Source organism: Vigna radiata, chromosome 4 (assembly GCF_000741045.1).
Source record: "Vigna radiata var. radiata cultivar VC1973A chromosome 4, Vradiata_ver6, whole genome shotgun sequence".
Lineage (NCBI taxonomy): Eukaryota > Viridiplantae > Streptophyta > Magnoliopsida > Fabales > Fabaceae > Vigna > Vigna radiata.
Genome location: NC_028354.1, coordinates 5,966,811 through 5,986,869, shown reverse-complemented (window position 1 = coordinate 5,986,869; position 20,059 = coordinate 5,966,811). Strand labels below are relative to the sequence as shown.

General features: G+C 32.5%; 1 protein-coding gene across 4 annotated transcripts; it reads right to left on the bottom strand.

Moving 5' to 3' along the window:
* Nucleotides 1-2,188: 2,188 nt before the first annotated feature.
* On the bottom strand, nt 2,189-11,560 carry LOC106759279 (serine/threonine-protein phosphatase 6 regulatory subunit 3). 4 transcript variants are annotated; one of them, XR_002667494.1, is made up of 21 exons: nt 11,344-11,559; nt 10,432-10,535; nt 10,136-10,222; nt 9,967-10,042; nt 9,804-9,878; nt 9,651-9,704; nt 9,380-9,439; nt 9,174-9,290; nt 8,713-8,807; nt 8,314-8,522; nt 7,540-7,637; nt 7,082-7,185; nt 6,639-6,804; nt 6,364-6,486; nt 4,930-5,012; nt 4,432-4,573; nt 4,309-4,338; nt 4,092-4,162; nt 2,796-3,707; nt 2,610-2,632; nt 2,192-2,462 (listed from the first exon to the last, which is right to left on the bottom strand). XR_002667494.1 is itself a non-coding variant. In XM_014642373.2 (19 exons), the coding sequence occupies exons 1-19, from the start codon at nt 11,380-11,382 to the stop codon at nt 2,891-2,893; spliced, it is 2,547 nt and encodes an 848-aa protein (XP_014497859.1). In that variant the 5' UTR covers nt 11,383-11,560; the 3' UTR covers nt 2,639-2,890. The 4 variants fall into 4 exon arrangements, 2 of the variants coding, with proteins under 2 accessions (XP_014497859.1, XP_014497858.1); XR_002667493.1 differs by having other exon boundaries at nt 2,189-2,632; XM_014642373.2 differs by lacking the exons at nt 2,192-2,462; nt 2,610-2,632 and having other exon boundaries at nt 2,639-3,704; nt 11,344-11,560.
* Nucleotides 11,561-20,059: the final 8,499 nt, after the last annotated feature.

Here is a 20,059-nt window from a genome sequence, read left to right as displayed (position 1 = left end):
AAAAATGAGTCACTTTAAACTATAAAAGTGTAATGGAGGCATTTTCGTCCTGTACCTCTAATTATTTTATCTTGCACCTCCAAAAATTTTGAAAATTCCAAAAGTGTCCTCTGTAATTCAGAAAGACCTCACACTCCACTTTTAGTGTTTTAGAAATTTAATGAAGAATTTTCATTTTCTTCATCGAATTTTGATATCTGATAAAGAAAAAATCTTTCACCAAATTTCGAAATCTGATAAAGAAAAATTATAATGTCTAAGACTATTTTTAAAAATTGAAGGTGCATGTAAAACATCCGGTAGTAAAGTGGGTATGACATTGTTTTTTTTTTTCACTTTTTTCTTTCAAATTGAAACTAATTCAGTTTACCAAGATTTATACTTGAAAATTTCACTTTTCCTGGACCATTGAACATCACATTATTTTTTGCATAAATACTCGAACACTTTTCCCGTAGTGTTTTGTGTTATTGTATGAAAAATAAAAGAATACAGTCTTTAGCTAAGATTACCCTTTAAAAGGAGATAATCAATGAGGGGTTAGAGAGTAATCTAAAAATAAAGAGATTGCATGTTTTGAAACTACTTCTTGTAAATTTTGTTCAAAATTCCTCTATAAAAGCTTAAGCATGGACAACATTTTGATGTCTTTAAGGACTTGAATGACACTAGCATTAATTTAACCTGCTCCAGCAAAAAAAAGAAATTAAAAGTGAAATTCATCACAGTAAAGCAGATTAATTATGATGGTAACAAGATATTTGTGCTGCATGGTACACCATAAAACCCATTTTATGCATTCCTTTGGAACCGATAATTTATAATACAGTCACTTTCTCTTCGCCTCTTCACTTTCAATAAATTATAATCATTAATAGAGTTTAATTATTCAGATTTGTTATTCTTATTTTAAGGAGTAAGATAGTAAAATATATTTTAAATTTAAGTAAATCATTTTGAAATGTCAACATAAGTACTTTATTTAAGTCAAAATTATTAAAAAAAAATATCTTGATACAAATAAAATAACTTAACCAAAATCTTATAGATATGTTTTTTTTTTTAAATAAGTTGAGATGAATGATTAATTAATATTGAGTATGTAGCATAGTTTGGAGCCCCATGGCATCATGAATCCCATACCATTTATCTATAAGAATCTTTTGAACCTTTTTCCAACATTAATAATATTACTTCCTCCATTATAAACACTGATTATATTACTTCTCCACATATCATTTTTCCTGAACCACTGATTATATTACTTCCTCACAACAACAACCTTTAGTTTTCTTCTCTATTTATTTCATTTGCTTCAGAACCTTCTCATATCGATCGCTCAAAATTGATAATCTCGTAGTACATGCTATACCCTTTTTCTTCGGACAAATAATCATAATTTAATTTCGTATGAGGTTATTTTGTGTTATTATGCCTTGTGCCTTGTGAACACTTACAAAGGCAATAACCATCCATAATTCCGTATGAAGCATTTTGGTTTTCAAAGAATTTAGGTTGATCCTTAAAATACGAGTCTTTTATCAACATATTTGTTAAGGAAATTTGTTTGAGCCAAAAAATTAACGACCTCAACATGATAAAAATAATACCTGTATATCCGATAACATGTGTCTTGTATTTAACTTAAACTTGAGCTGGAGTTGGGTTGCTTATATAAAAACTACGTTACTTCGATAAACAAGATAAAAATAAAAAGTGTTTTCCACAATTGTAGTGTGATCATTTTTGCTGACCTTTATTGTGCACATAAAAAATTATAAGCAAAATAACAATTATACACAATGATATAATACAAATTATTTAATGTTTAAACAATAAAAAAATAGTATGAAATCCAGCACGCTCAAACTACAAGACTGATTGCCAAAAATTAGTTCAAACTCAATCACCATTTTCATATTTAATTTTTTAAATACATAGTTACATTAAAGAATCGTAATTTTGTAAAATTTGACCTTCAAAATAGTTCTCTAAAGAAAAAACAACATATCTATGCTTCGAGTTTTGCTAATGAACGAGAACATTTGTTAATTAAAAAACATTTAAAATCTTGAAATTTAAAAATAACTTTTTATTTAATAATTTGTTTTTTCATAAATGAATAAATAATCAAAGTTGGAATTCAATTTGTTCAAAACCATGAGATTGTGCAAGGTAAACCAGTAGCTACCAATTAAAATATTAAAATATTTAGATAAAGACTAATAACACAAGGCATTGAGATAATGACGAAATCTTACCAACAAATATCTTCATCCTAAGAAACCTGAATACCAAAGTGCGGACCACATGCTTAGAAGAATGTTTACCTTTCAGCCAGTGGCATATAATGAGCCATGATAAAATGATATATTTGCGATTCTGTAGCTCATTAGTCAGCCGAATCATATTCACCATATGCCTGTGGTACCATGGTGTTTGCAGAGACTTGGCAAAATTCACTATGTCGAAAACATAAAAATACACGACCACATTGACAAGAAAGTTATGTAAGTATATCTTCCATAATGCATTTCACAACACTAATTAAGCAGAGCGTCCTCAACGAATTAAAAACAAGTCCTCCAGATTTACTGACAACTACATACCTGATGGCAAATCATCGTGAATGCTGAAATGAGCCCAAAATGAAGATCAGAATAAATTCGATAAATGTGGGAAAGCCCATAAATCACTTACAGGAAGAGGCAAAACTTAGAATAACAAACAAGCTTAATCTCTAATAAACGTGAACAACAGAAATAGGGCATAATTGAAACAAAAATATACTGTACATTAATTTGCTGAATTCGCTCCTGCGAACCAAGAATAGGGTCCACTGGTGTTGGTCTAACTTTTGATACAAACAAGATTTACCATCATGTCCATGTCACTCCAGAACAGCAACTTCTTGGTCAACCCTCCAGTAATTTGCATCGTTGAATTCCTTTATTCCAGGACCACCCTCATCAGAACTTTCTTTTTCTGGCACTTTAGAAACCATGTTTCTTTTCAATGGTCCTGCCTCTCCAACTATCCCTTCTTTCAAAGCCTGTTCCATAGCCTTCTCAGTACCTTCTAATTCTACACCTACAAATTCAACATCTTCTTCAAAGAGTGATGGTACTGCTATTGATCTTTGACTCGAGTCAATACTCCCATCAATTGAATCTTTAAGGGTTGGTGACCTGTTTGAAGGAACAGAGTCCCCATTTGGAGGACTAGGATTTAGGTTACCTATTTGAGCTTTGGTAGAAAGGTTGTTACCAGAAGAATCATGGTCCACAAATGGATTCGTGCTTGAGCCAGCATCTTGCACATCTAAAGGCTCACCCCATCCCACCCACTCTGGCAAAGGCCTGTCCCCAAACAATTCTTCATTGTCCGACTCAAACCTGAAGAAACCCATATCATGTGAAGCACTTGCCTTTTTGATTTCGAAGTTCAAGGCGTCCCCATTCATGGAATCACTACCAGTTACCCCGTTTAAGTTTGTGCTTGAGTTAGATGTACTATTGAGATTATTGGTGCTTTCAGCCAATTCTTCATCCTCTCCAACCACTACCTCATCATCACTACTGTTACCACCATTTGCAGCACCATTCATGTTTATCTCATCCATCATCTCAGATGATGTTGTGCCATCAGTTGCATCACCAATTCTGTCATCTTGGAATGCAAACCAGTTGGAGTTTGTGAAAAGACTACTGCAAGCAACAAAATTAAAATAATTTTTTATATTGGTTTTGAATATTTTCTTAATTTTCTATATTCTACGTGAAAGTAAAAGCAAAGAGTGGAGATTAACCACTTAGATCATTGCGCTATCTACTTCTTTCACAATAACTTTTGCATGTGATGGGAGAATAGCATAAGTGAAGGAGATGCGTCATGGGGCAGAAAACCAAAATATGTTGAGGTTAAAGAAATGAAAGCATATTCTATTTCTATCACGGGATATGAAATTTTTTAATCAATAACAGCCCAAAAACAGAATGAGGATGAGTGAAAGGGAAGGGATTCCTAAGTAGAGAAAGATCTATAAGCAATTGAAAGCACAATCTATTTCTAGTGGTGATAAATTGACTCACCTCCCTTGATCATCACTGAGTCTGAGGTTTGATATGACTACCTGAGCAGAGTCATCATCAAAGTAGACATCCTGCACAGACCATACAACAGATAAAGTTGCTATCAAATTAGTTAACAATATATCACTCAGCAATATAAGAGCAGACCGATTCTCAAGATCCACAAAATCGATCAAATTAAATTATAATGGTAACCAAGAATAAACAGCAATACTACCTCATCCTCTCTATCACCGTTGCCACGTTCCTGCAACCAAGCCAATCAAAACATTAGTCCAGAATTCAAGTTGCAGAGTGCAACCCAAAAAACGCACAGGGGCAGAGGTGCTCTACTACAAACCTCCTCATTATCTTCATTCCCATAAATTTTGTATCTAAAAGCCTGGCTCAAATTATTTGCTAAAGCCGCAACATCATAGTCCCTGTCATGAAGGTCATCGTCATCACTATCCCTCATCCTATCTTGCAAAGCAGTCGGACGTCTGTACAAAGGAAAAAGACAAATAAAGTGACACGTTAAAATAAGAAAGACCCACAACACAACAAAGTAAACATATAACAAAAACAAAAGACGATAGATAGTTAATAATAATAATTTACAAAACAACGATTACATCCACTGCTTGTCTAATAGTATCCCTGAAATCAAGCCCTCTAAACCTTACTACCCAAAATAACCTCACATATGGTCACAAGACTGAAAGTAAGGCGATGGTTTAGTTCCCTTGTAATTTATATTGCAATAACCAAATTAAACCCACAACAAGTTTTATAATGGGAGCTGCTGAACCTCCCTAATCAACCCTTGCCAAGCACTTAGATTTAATTAAAAGCTTACCCACAAGCCCAACGGTGAACATTCTCAACCACGTTACGCTCCTGAAGAACTGATGTTTGCCAATCACTCCACTCACTATTTTCCTGCAAACGTTAAACATATCAGGTTGAAATATTTCAAGAAAAGTTTATCAAAGCACAATAACTTCAACATGAGTTCAGCTCCAAGATCTCAGATGAAAGAATAAACTTTATAGTTACAAGTTAACTTGTTTGCGATTTCACACAACAGATAGACAGAAAAAGAACATCAAATACAGGAAAACAAAACATGTCATGACTTGAACTATGTAAGGAAATAAAGAATTGTTCTATTGGTAGGCATCACACATTACATTTTCATCACCTCTATTTAGAACAATCAAACTCTGTAAAATATGAAAATAAAAAAATGTTGAATTGAATAGGAAAATTCAAAATATGTTTTCTCCTAATAAATTAAATAATAAGAATATTTTCATCCTAAAAATATGCTATTTTACAACATTCCTCCCAAGTTGGCAAATAAACATCAATCATTCTTAACTTGCCTACAAAATTGTGGAATCTGCCCAAGGAAGATCCTCTATGAAAATGTCCACTGTTTGAAGTCCTATAGGGATATGGGTTGCAACCACAAGACCTCTATCAAGACTATAATTGAGGACTTCTTATAAGCAATGTTCACAGCTGACTTGTTATCACAATAAAATTGAATAAAGATGTTAAAAAATGAATTTTAAATCTAATTCAACCATATAAAACAGACTTGTACAATGAAGTTTACACCCACTTATATAATGCAAATTGACTTTATCTCTAGTCAATGTGAAACTTCTAACACACTCTCATGCTAAAACATATACATCTCGAACATAGAACTAAACATTAATAATAGTCCAATAGCGAGTAGAACAATAGATCCAACAAATAAACTTTGCTAGAATAAGCTCTAATTCATGGCTCGATACCATGGACTTTAAACCTAACTCAACCTTACAAAATCAGCTTGTAAAGTGAAGTTCACACCCACTTATATACTGTAAATTGACATTATCTTTAGTCAATATGAAACTTCCAACAGATGTCAACCATTATTCTATGTTAGAAGTCATGTATTGGGTGTATATATAGTTGAAGATTTGTGATTAGGAAATGTGAAGTTAATTGTAATTTGAGAACTGAGAATACTCTCTGTAGGAGACTTGTGTCTATGGGAGAGCATGTGCATTGCTGTGATTTCAGTTTTCATATTATATTTTATTAATTTCATTAATTGGTGTTTTATCAGACTCCAAAAGCTTCTTTCAGCTAAGCCTTGGAGCAAAGTTATAAGCTCTAAGCAGATTTGTCAACAAAAGCTATTACAGAGCTTCAGATTTATATAAACAGAAAAAGGTTACTATAGAAACGATGAGGCTTTCCTGATGCTATAAATATGATATTCACAACTAACCTGAAGACATGTTAGTATGAGGCTTCGACTATGTGCCAGGTGAACAAGTTTGTTAGCAATACGAGTAATATGCCCAATGTTCCCTGCCCGTGGTGCCTGTTTTCCAGCAGCAAGTACAGTTGGCTGCAAAATAAAACAATTTGCTAAGGCTATTCTAATAGACAAGACAGCAATGTAGAGATGATTGATTATGCACTTCATATAGGTCCTATCAAAAATTGAAGAAAATGAAATATGCAATATATCAATTCAAAAGCATTTAAGCATTCACTTACCGTATTTTTGTCAGCAGATAGAATAGAATGTTTATCTGCTTGGAGAAATCTTCCAATTAAGTTACACTCCCGAAGAAGATGATCAACAATGGAATCAGCTTTACTCTCCAAACATGATAATACGATACTTTCTACATGATGGTGTAATGAGTTATTATATGGATACCTGTATTAGCAAGGCATGCTCAAACTAGTTAAAAAAAAGTTGAAGATGAAGATAAGCAATAATGCTACATCCACAAATTTAAAAAATCGAAAGGCTTCTCTAAACATCTAAGTGCATGTTTGATTTGGGCTCTTGGAGCATTGGATCCATGTTTCAGATGTGAAAAATGGAAGCTATTAAAAGTAGCTTCAGCTTGGATGTGGATTATGGATCCATATGACTGGTCTGATGCAAAACTAAACATGCACTACATAAAACAAAATTAATAGTTGCTTACTCAAAGAAAAGGTCAATGACTCGTTGAATAGTTCCTGAATTGACCATGTCTTTTTCTGCCACTTCATTTCCGGTTTTCAGAAGGACGGCAATGAACTCAACAATCTGAAATATATAGCAGAAAGATCAGAAATTAAACATATTCAAAATTCATATTAGAAATACCTTGCATAAGAATAGAACATTTGCATAAATAGCTTTGAAATAGACAGCAAAGATGATTTTTGGTACAACAATTCAACATTGACTGGCTAGACCACTAACCTAGTTAAGGGATTACTGAAGTACCGATATTTTCATTAAGGTACATTACCAACCATTCATTACTCTCTTGTTATATTAAACAAATTTGAATGCATTTATGATAAAATGAGCAGCTAACAAATGTAGGACAATTCACCCTAGGTATGGGTAATTGTGATTCCCCTCTAATTGGTTGAGAGAGCAATAAAAACTAACCTTCAATCGATGCTTCCCAAGTGGAGGTCTCAGTTCTCCATATGTTGTGGGCAAAACTTTTTCATCGGATGATACATTCAGAAGCATAAGCAATTCACCTGAAGACAAAAAAATAAAAAATTTACCAATTGGTTTGTACCGAACAAAACATAGTGACAACAATCTGCAAAGCTTCAATAAAGAAAATAGTTACCAAACTAAATTCCAAATTAAAAAACCTCTAACCTTTTTATGTTACACAAAATTCAGAATGACTAAATCCATGATGTAACTTCAAAATTAAAAAACCTCTAACCTTTTTTAAAAACTAGAAGCATTATATTATTTTGTTAGACAACATTCAGAATAACAATACAACTAAGCCAAATCCACGATGATGACATATGATGTGCCGGATACTTCAACTTGTATCATGTATCTGTGTCCAACATGTACCCGTAGCCAATACTTTAAAATATTTTACCAACACTCGTCAAAAAGGTATCTAATCTATGCCGCAGTAATACTTTTGTGATGACAATAATTTATAATTTTTTAGTTTGACAATGTCCAATACATTTGATTTTAATTTGAATTCACATAATAAAAATCACATATTTATCATGTTTTTAAGAAATTTTGTACATTTTTTAATACATATATATCACATATCATATCCTATTATTTTTAAAATATTGACATATCAAATACGTGTCATATCCGATACATGTATCATATTCATGCATCATAGATGATGACAATAACACAGCTAAAAACACAACAAATTGGACTTACCAAGTTTTGGTAGCATTGCACCAATAGTGTCGGGGTTTACAGGAATTGGTGGCTCATACATGTGTTGACTTCGAAAGGAATGAAAAAGGGGAGATGATATAGCAGATCTTTTGGGATCCAACAAAGAAACACACACTGAAAGTGAATTCACAAGGCTAGACTTTGACTGTGAATCTTCCAGTGCGTGATCAAATAGTTTTTCAACATAACTGCAAGTATGAAATTTATATAATAATTATTTCGGAATTACATACTAGAGGAAAAGACCAAAACATAAACATAAATATATATATATATATATATATATATATATATATATATATAATATATGTGTGTGTGTGTGATAATTATATCATTCAAATATTGGAGCAAAATATCATAAAACCATGCAATACAAACCTTGGACTTGAAAGTTTAATTGCTAGAGTAGATGACGGATTTCTAGTTATTGTGCACAGTGTTTCAGCAGCGTTGGCATGAACTTCGGGAGGACACTGGTTCATATAGCAGAGCAAAAGTTGTCAGATAATTTGCAACAAAAAATAAGGTAATAAAAAGCTTAAAACTTCAAACATCAAAACAAAAATTGAATACTAAATTGAGCTATTCATTAATTACATCTTCTCTGTGCCAGAAAACAAACTTTGGGAGCAAATACAACACCACTACTAGCAATCATTATTAGAGTGATCAGTCAGGCTTGTGGATTATAAAATCCCAAAAAATCAAAGAATGTATGTAGCTACATTCAATCCCATCTAACAGTCTGAAAAGGCATAAAGCTAAATGCATAAGCATCATACAGCAAACAAGTAAAAGCTGGCTAAGGGAACATAAACATGGATAGATGTTTTACTTACAGATGGACTCAATTTATCAATAATCATCTCAAGCAAGTTGCTCTCAGCCAACCATTGCATCACATCTATAAAATTGTGATACATATGATCATCAGCACCTACTAATCGAACCAAAACCTGTCAAAGGAACTTACCTCAGAATCCATTCTAGCAAATCAGCAAGATCTCAGAACTGTCATAAATACAACTAAAGTGGTAAAACTTACCTCCATAATGGATGTAATTCCTATCAAATCAACCAGTTGACGGAAAACATTCTGATGGACCTGTAGAAATTATGTTGAATCAAGAATGAATGATTTCACAAGGAGACTATAGTATGCAATATGCACACCAAACAATAGACTAGAAACTGTTTCATATAAAGGTTGCAGAGATAAAAGGGATTAAATGTAAAATCAATCAAACTTTTTATTCCTCCATAAAATTGAATAAGCAAACTACCACTGTACTGAAAAAGCACAATGTTTTACTTACTTGAACATAATTCATCAGTGGAACTGTCTTTCGAATCATTAGGCAAACAACAACCTGTAAAATGGCATAGAAATCAGTATCATGCAAGTCAGATAGGCCACATTGACAAAAAGGTCATGCAAACAAAACTTTCAATTTTATCTTAATATATACCTTACTAAAGTAGCCTGCTAACAAGGCACTATGTGAGCGATTAGGCTCCAAAAAGGAGAATAATAAGTTCATCAGCTGAAATTGCAATAATGTGAAGGGGAAATCAATAAAGGGATATGACTTGAAGCTAAAAATAAGTTCACAAACTAGGTGAAGTGTAGACCTCTTCGTCATCAACCAAGGTCTTCAAAATGACATCAATTTCACATGTAAAAATCTCGCAGGCAATGAATGGAAACCTAGATTACAAACATACAAACAGAGATGGTTTCAAGGAAGTTGAAACATTAAAAAAGTCCTTTTGCAACAAATTTTCAATAACAGCTGCATACTTGAAGGCTCGTTTATTTTCAGCATCTTCAGGTGGTTCTTCAATAATGTACCGTAACAATTGCTCAACCTGGGTCTGATCTCTCAAACTAAAATGGGAAAAAGGACAGGTTATCAATTATATTTTGTTGAAACGACATGTAAAAAATAGAAATTGGACAACACAACAACATACACACACACACACACACACACACATATATATGTGTGTGTGTGTGTGTATGTATATGCATGAAACTCAGATTGCTTGTCTGAAGAATGAAAATATTGAATGGACTCAAATTAAACAGACACATACAAGTTGATAAGGCGACTGTTTAAGGCCTTGCATTCTTGGATCACTTCCTCTTCATCCAGAAGCTCTTCCAAAGTGAAATTATCCTTGTCTAATATTGCCTCCACCTGCGTAACACCATCAACATAAATGAACTTCAACAGCAACAAATAGGCACATAGAGAGCGAGAAAATAAGTATGCATGTTTTAAGCTACTTAAAGACTTTAATTGTCAATTCAGTTGTCCTCTTAAAACTTTCAGCCATCAAGCATGGCATTCAATCATAGTGTAAGTGTGCATCGTTATACGGAATTGTAAAAAAAAACACTGCATCTCAACAGTAAAGCAAGTTGCCATAAACTGATAGACACTTTGAATTCAAATCACGCTAACTTATATTTGCTTTAACTAAAGCTCGAGTGTTTTCCATTGATTAACATGCGCATAATAACATCCTACAGCAGACAGACTTCAAATTAAAAACACCCGCAGCTGAAAAAAAATACCAAGAACTAATTCTAGTAAAAAAAAATACATATATTAATTAGCATGGTAAAACAAATCAACAGTCTCTGATTGAGATCCTCCTAATAAAGTGAACCAATGAAGTAGATTCAATAAACAAATAGCAGATTGAAAAAAAAAATAAAGTAAAAAACAAGCAACGAGTTTGCTACAAGCTGGTGCATGTAATAAATTAAAAAGAGCTGAAACCGAGAACAGCGAAGGTCGATCCGGAAAATGGAATTAATGAGTAGCATAGTGAAATAAGGATTAGTTAATTTGTAATTAGAAAGGTAAAGTAATGGAAAAAAAGATGACATTGGAATGGTGAAATGAAAGTAAGTGAGGCTTAAATTATGGAGGGAGAGAGAGAATAATTGAAACTTAGTTTAAATGCGGAGGAATTGGCGCGATTAAAGTGGAAACTCACGGGGGAGGAAGCAGAGAGAGATGCAAGCTTCCAAAACATGAAGGTGGTCGGATCTAGGTCTTAACCCTAATTTTGTGGGAGAGAGATCGAAAAGCAACCACGCCGTGAAGATCGATAGAAGAAAGAAAAGAGAGAGGCAGAGAGAGAAAGAATGCCCCCAAAATAATCGCTAGCGCTAAAGTACAAACCATGGAACTACGGAATTGCCACACACAAAAACACCACCTATCCCACGCTTCATAATGCTTCCTACATTTTTTTTTATTTGTTTTATTATTTTAATCCCATGCATGGCCATGCCATGTATCAGCATCATGTTATATGTCATGGCCATCCCAATTTGAATTTCAACTCAGAAATATGGATCAACGTTACGTCGCCGTGCATTCTACCATTCAAATTAAAGTACACTGTTCTTCCAATTAATTAAGTCAATGTCTAAACCACTGTTTTGTTGAGAATTCGTTACAACGTTTTATTAAATGATTAATTTATTTTGACTATAAAATTATGTAAAGACCGATTTAAACGTCTACTTCTTATTTCTAAGCCAGATTACTATTATCACCTACTTTTCGAATGTCTCGTACAAATGTAATACGCAATGAAAAGAGTAATAAAATTATTTAATATATGCAACTATTCATCTATATTATAACTTTTTTTTATAGTATAAAGTAATGGTATTATTCTTATACATTCGTACCTTCACAATCATTTCTTCTAAACTAATATTTATTTTTACTTCATCTTATAAATAATATATAAAATTATTTAAATTTAGTGTTTTAATATAATTTTGTTAAGTTTAATTTAAGTTTCAATTTTATAATTAATATTAAAGAAAAAATATATCAAATGTTATAATAAAATAGATTTGAAATATTAAATAAAAATGTGGTTAAAAAAATTAAATCTAACATAACTACGTATTAGTAAAATTGGTTGTCTAAATGAAATCAAGTCGAAGATGTTGAAAAACTTTACTAAAGATAACAAAACATTAAATCAATCAATAATAACTACATATTCAAAACCAACATCAATGTCTAACATAAATATAAACAAGAATAGCAAAACACTTATTATTCCATTTAAGTTATGTTTTCAAGAAATAATCCAAACTCAGAAGTTACCAAAGAGTAAAATCCTTGAAAAAATAAAGAGAAAGTAAGAAACTTAAAATAAATTACATACAAAAATCCAAAACTGGGGAGAGTGGAGATTAATTAATTGAACTTTTATGTGTATTCTTACTTTGACTATTCATAATATAATATATAAAAATTAAGACATAGTAAATATGTCAATGATGAGAAAATTAAAGGAAATAAAAAAAATTAAAAGAATTTAAGCTATTAAAACTATTTAAAAATAAATAATACAGTACGTTTAGTTAACACTAGTAATAATTAGAAATAATTAGTTAATTGAGTCTAGTAAAAATAGAAAGTCACTAGTGCAAAAGCGTTGTTTAACGTCGGTTAACAATATTCACCGACGTCCATATAGACGTCTACTTATACCCACACCGACGTCTAATTTCTCTATATAGACGTCCACCTATGCATAAAACCGACATTTACATGAATATACAGAGGTTTAAAATGACACTAACCGACGTTTATGTTCCTTATAGACGTCGAACCTGACACTAACCGACGTCTAACAAAGGCGTTGTGTTTTAGTGTAGTTTTGATCCAGACTTTCGGTAGCATAGTGCAACACTCTCTGTAAGGCCCCGGCAACTTACAGGGATTGTTGACTGCCCCCACAAATCACCACGAGACTTTCCAGTGTGTTTTGTCCTCACTCGCACACTTTCCGGGAAAACTTCCCGGAAGGTCACCCATCCCAGAATTACTCCAGGCTAAGCACGCTTAACCATAGAGTTCTTAAGGGTTAGGCTACCGAAAAGTAAATGCATTTTGGTGATATAGGTAGCCAAATCAATTCCTTTAAGCTATCTTTCAACTGTATAGTCCCATACCTATACAGTCTCCAGATCCCTCTGATTTCGGTGTATGATCGATTCATCCATGTGCCCCTTCCACTCGAAGCCTGCCAGGAGCCGCTCCTTGTCTGTGCCCCCTGCACCATGCCTCTTGCACCGGCGATCACTCCCCGCCCTCGTCAGTGCCCGGGCGTCACATGCCCACCAGCTTTTGTCTGGTTCGTCCTCGAACCACATCGTACTGGGAGAGGCTAGGCTCTGATACCATTTGTAACACCCCGGCAACTTACAGGGACTGTTGACTGCCCCCACACATCACCACGAGACTTTCCAGTGTACTTTGTCCTCACTCGCACACTTTCCGTGTTCCCGGAAAGTGTGCGAGTGAGGACAAAGTACACTGGAAAGTCTCGTGGTGATGTGTGGGGGTAGTCAACAGTCCCTGTAAGTTGTCGGGGTGTTACACTCTCCTCTCACTAGTTTCCCCACACAAAAAGCTTGCGTCTTTTGAATCTTCTATGACATTTCAACCCAAAACCGAACCTGGGTCCATGACTACTTCCCATTATTCAACCGCAAAAGAAAAAAATTACGGTGACACGAGAACTAGACAAGGACCCAGGTTCCATTTTGGGTCGAGAAGCCATAGAAAACTCAAAAGATCGTCACTCTTCCTGTGAGGAAACCAGCAAAGGGAGAATGTTGTACTATGTTACCCAAAGAGAGGATCAAAATTGCACTAAAACACGACACAAAGAAAGCAAATTTTAATCAGTTCAACCACAAGATAATAGATGAAAGACTAAATAAAGTTTAAACTGTAAGCATAAAAAAAAACCACGCACCTAGGATGCAAGAGAGAAAAGGGAGAGGAGGAAGACAAGAAACAATAATAGAATGCCTAAAAGAGAGAAAAAGAAGAGGTGTGGCAAGAGAAAAAGGAGAAAAGGAAGATCAATATCAAAAACTGAATGTCGCGAAGAGTTGCGGTGTATTCAAAATGGAATTGGGCGTCGGTTATTCTCCAGAAACCGACGTCTATAAACGTCGATTATCCTACTAATGTGACGTCCAAGTGAATATTTAAAACTGACTTTTTGAATACACATTAGACGTCGGTTTCTGTCAAGGGGAAACGACGTCTAAGAAGCTGAACTGATTGACATTTGATATCCTGTCAAGGATGTTCACGACTGTTGGTATGGGCCACCGACGTCTATAATAACATACATGTCGGGGCCCTAAATAGTCGACGTCTCAGGCCCTCGAGTTTTGTAAACATAATTATTACAGGTATAATAGACGTCGCGTAGCCCGAAACGCCGACAAATTTTTTGGTCTTTCCCGCCTTCCAGACATGCCTTAGACGTCGAATTTAGACTACGTGACGTCTAAGCGCTTGAGAATTAGGTGAAAAGCATTAAATGCAGCCTAGTAGACGTCGGGGTGCTGCAGGCTGACGTCTTGAAATTAATAGACGTTTGTTTTTGGATAAAACCGACGTCTAGTTTACCATGCTATTTACGATAATGTCGTCGTCCGCTCCTATACATCGGATTACACGCAAACTGAAGTCTTATGGGTGACGTTAAACAGCGTTTTGCACTAGTGAGTATTTATTAATGAAAATAACCAAAAAAAAAACATTGGTTTAAACGAATAATAAGTTTTGGAAACACTTAACCTCAGAGTGATCCTAACCTAAGATTTAGGTATTTACAAGCAAGAGTCTATTTTTCGTAAGAAAATTAAAATATAAATGTTTTTATCAAGAATTTATTAAAACATCTTAATTGTGATTTTCAATGTATTTTTAACAAGGATTTTAATGAAAAAAAATATATTAACGAATATTCTTATTACTATTTTTAGCAAAACCCATAAACAAAATATATAGCAAAAATAAACACTCTACTTTTAGCATCTGATTAAATTTTAGAATGTCAAGATCGTGAAAATGTGCAATACTTATTTTGAATCTTTCCTTTTCATTGATTTCTAAAATGCTGTAATATCAAATATTTATGATTTATACATTATTAAATATGATAAGTACACATATAACTATTTCAAATATGCCTATAATTTTGATATTTATTTAAAATGTACATTAAAATTTTCATTTATATATCAAAGGACTCACTGGCTGACAATACTTTATATAAAAAATTCTGCGATGAAAAGGTTTAAACCATTCGACACTATTTTTTTTTCAAAATTCGACAATAATATTTTTTAGTTAACAAACTGAAAATGTAAATAAATCCAAAACATTTAAATTATATTCTTTCAATACGGATAGAAGCAAAACCATAATTCGATATTTTATTAAATTATAATTCAAAATTTCCTCAATAACCCCACATTATTAGAAAATTAAGCATCACTATAATATAGTTTTTGCATTCATAATCAATTTTACAAAAAATAATACCTAAAAAAATAAAATGAAAAACACGTTTCATTGCTTAAAAATAAAATAATAGACACTTACCTTTTAAATCATCAGTGCCAGTCAAATGGAGACACGTGTCAATTGATGCAGTGATATTCTTGATGTTAAGTGCGATGATAAGTAAGAAGGAGAAAGCTTAATCATACCTCATTGGATGTATGGTCATCTATGGATGCACCATGCTTGTTTCACATCATAATATAACAATCTTGTTTCCGGTATTCTCATAAAAGAATACAACGCTGAAATTCATAATTTTGAAAATGGCATCGCTTTCTTGTTTACAAACTTTCAATATTTTTTTTTATTGTCTATTTCAACTATACTTGGAACAACAAAATCTAACTCAAATATTTAATTTTTTTATTCTATTTATATGTTAATATTTCAATTTTTGCGATATAAAAAATAAATATTTATTTCATACAATAAATAAATATTTTATATATATAAAATATGCTGTAATAATAAATGGTGTTAACATATAATAATATTTTTGTTATATAAAATTATTTTTAATATTGGTAATTTTAAAAAATGATTAATTTAATTTATCAAAATTGATAAATGAAGGTAAGTTTTAAGAAATAAGATATCAATAAAAACATTTAAAAGTGTTATCAATGAAAAGAAAATTCTGTCACAACTCATAAATTCTCTAATTCAGTTAATATTTATATATATATATTATTTTATTTTCCTTATACATGATTCTATAATTTTTTTCTCGTTTCAAATTTATGTATGATTGTTTTTCAAAAACAGTTGTAACATTTCATTTAAATATTATAGATACTATTAAGAAATCATCGTATAATTAATAAAATAGAACGGTTAAATTCAAAAAGTATATAAAATATCGTATAGTTATTCAAAAATTAACTATAATCTAGATTGAAGAAATAAATAAAAAAGAAAGATTATTTACAATAATCATCTTAAAATAAGACTATATTATCTAACTAAATTATTAGACTATATATTTGTAGTATCACCTCTCAAAGACGGTTCTATACAGACATTATCATTTTTACCAATCAGGTGATCATTGCAAGAGAAACCAACATACATAAACAAATGAATAAAGAAGCACACAACGAGTAAACTAATGTAACAAGAATCAAACACACAATATTAAAATTTATCATGCATCATATTTTATAACAAGTTAAACAAAGATCGTAAGCATACCATGAACCTAGACCCAACCATCGAATATATGTATTAATGTCAACCTATGACAAGTTTTTGCACTTGTAATGGTGGAACAACTACCCCCAAGCTACCACATAAGGCTAACTTGTCTACCACCTATGAACAAAGAACATCAGACCATAGACCAAGACCTCCTACTACTCCTCACCACATAATCCCCTTCTCTATTTAAGTTTTATAGAAACTTAACTGGTTAAGTTTTATTTAATAGTATAGAAACTTAATTAGAGAAGGGGTTCTGGTTTCTTTTTGTTTGTTCTTCGTTTTGTGGTTGATTAAATGATAGTTACTTGGTTTGTGGAGCATGCTTTAATGTATATGGCCTTATCTTTAGAACTTTAACATGTATGTTGATTATAATCCAAAGTATAAGAGGTTAAAAGTAAAAAGGTGTGATTTCAAGGTTGTTTGTAGTATGTTTCAAAGTGTAGAATCTCTTGGTGAGATTCTTAGTTGTTTAGAACGAAGGTAAGAGCTCAGTCTTGGAGGTCTTCCTTACGCTCCAATTGTCCTTCTTCTCACGTAGAGAGGATTGAACCATGAGGTGAGGAGTAGCAGGAAGTCTTAGTTTTGGAGGCTTCCAGTATGCTCCAGGGTGTGGAACAGACTAACCTCGTGAATGTGGCAGGGTGGGAGAGTCCAAGTATCACAAGCCACCACGAGTGCATGACCCGCCATAGCTCGACTATCATTCTAAAGTTCGGACGAGTCATGTCTAGCATTCAACATGTTAGGATGAATGTTTTATCTTGTTTGATTTAAGTTAACTCTGGTATGTATATATTGTTGTTTCAAGCACGTCTCATTATAGCATTTAGATTGTTTACACTGTTTGACACATTTTTGCTTCAATGTTAACTGAGAAACGCGTTTGAAACAGCAAATAAAGTTAAAAAAATTTGGTAAAAAAGACTAAAACCAGAGTTTTCGAAAGTTGAAGGACTAAATTGTACCTTAGTTTGAAAGAGGAACTAAAACCAAAATCGCCTCAAAGTATAGGGACTAAAAACATATTTAACCCTTTTTTCTTTTACATAGTTAGCTCACCCTTGCTTGTTTGTGTTACTTGTTGTATGTGTTTTTTTTTTGCAATGATCATTCACTTGGATGTGAGCAGAGAAGAATGAAATCCCTTTGAAAACAACATTGGAGGGAGATGGTGATGTTGCAGTCTAGTCCACTAGGTTTCACTTCTCTTAGCCTATGATATTTTGAAGAACTTTGGTATATTTAAAGTTTAAAATTCTAGAACTCTTTAAATGATAACTGTAATTCTACCATTCTACTACTGTCTGGTACTTAGAATTTCAAATCCTTAACCATTTTAGATGATTATAAGCTTAATGCTTAATTACTCTTCTTACTACTTTCTAATATTATGATTCATAACGTTTTTATTTATATATATATTAGCATGCTATATATAATTGAGATGTAACCGTTTAAATAACTGATAATGAAATGGAAATTTTAATTGTTGAATTAGAAATTACTAAGAATAACGTCCTACAAAACTAGATTACACACCAGTTACATAATTTAAATATAAAAAGTTTACCTGTTTACATTTTATCAATTAATGTTATAATAAACCATTTTATCGTTAAAGTTCTAACGACTGTGTTACATCCAATTAAATACGTTCCCGTTTTCTAATAATTCAAATTCATTTTGCATAAATTAAAGGAAACAGACGCAGTATTACATATTTGGTCCTCTTTTTATTATAATTATTTTTTTAAATTACTAAACTTAAATAATTAATAATTAAATAGAAAAAAACGATAAAATAATTATTTTACTTTAAAAATAATAAAATTTAAATCAACGATTATTTAAAAGATAAAAGTAAAAAAATAATATTTTAGTTTAATATTATATACATATATAATAAATATTTTTTATATATTGGTATTGGTAAACTAGTTAACGAATTTTCTTAAAATGTTTTAGATAACTAAACCTGTCTTGTTATTGTCATGTCCATTAAATTTCCCAGCAAGTGGAATCCATGTGGCAGTGGTGGGAGTCTGGAAATTCAGAAAGTGGAGAACAGGTGGCAGCAGATGAGTGGACCGATCGGATTTTGGAGGCAATATTTAAGTTGGGATTTCAAAATTTGGTACCACTTTCTGCATACAACTTCTTCTCTAACCTTCCGAACCTCTATTTTCTCCTTCTTCTCTCTAAACTTATGCAACTTCTCTCTAAGATTTTTCACCCTTTCACTGTTCTGATCACCCTCAGGCAACAATTGAAGGGTCTTGGTGTCTAGCTCTTCATTTTAACTGATCGGTTTTCTGTGTGGAGTTGGTAAGATAAAAAATCTCTTCTTCCTTTGAAGTTCTTTCGTTTCAGATGCATGCAAACACCGTTTTTGGTTTGCATGTAACTACCCAACCCCTTTTCCTGATTTTGTTTTTAAATCTTAATGATAGTTGAAGCTTGTTTCACCAATCTGAGTGTGTAGGACGTTTAGGATTTGATTTCCATCTCGAACCACTGTGAAAGCTTAGAATTTCTGGATATTGAGGTAAGGGAAGCTTATGTAATTTAATTATGATTATTTGTGATGAATTGTTGGATGCTTGGATGTTGAATGTTTGATGCTTTGGCTTGATGTTGATTTTGTGTATTGACGTTCGAGATATGGCATGAAAAGCTGAATAAGATTAGAAATGGATTTCACTCTGTGACATTTCGCAAAATTTGGTATTTCTTGCTTAGAGTCAATTGTAACCGTTCGGTTTTCTCTTAGAACGTTCGGTTTTATCTTAGAACGTTCGGTATTATTGTCTGTCTTAATCATATACTTGAAACATTATAGAATGTTGGGTCATTGACTAGAACTCGGTTGTTTAAAATGCTCGGTTTTAGATTAATACTCATTTTTAATAGCGTCCGGTTTTATATTGTCTCTCAGTCATTTTTAGAGTGGTCGGTCTCATACTGTCACTCAAGGTCCTGAAGAGAACTTCTTTCTATTATAAAGTGTTTGGTCATTATTCTTGTGTGAGGTTATTCTTATCGTTCGGTCATTATTCTTGTGTGAGGTTATTCTTATCGTTCGGTCATTATTCTTGTGTGAGGTT

Coding starts and splice junctions, on each gene's coding strand:
- LOC106759279 (XM_014642372.2), bottom strand. CDS start 11,382: ATGTTTTGGAAGCTTGCATCTCTCTCTGCTTCCTCCCCC. Junction 9,705..9,803: donor TAGCAGGCTACTTTAGTAAG/GTATATATTAAG, acceptor GCCATTTTACAG/GTTGTTGTTTGCCTAATGAT. Junction 4,339..4,431: donor GGAATGAAGATAATGAGGAG/GTTTGTAGTAGA, acceptor GCTTGGTTGCAG/GAACGTGGCAACGGTGATAG.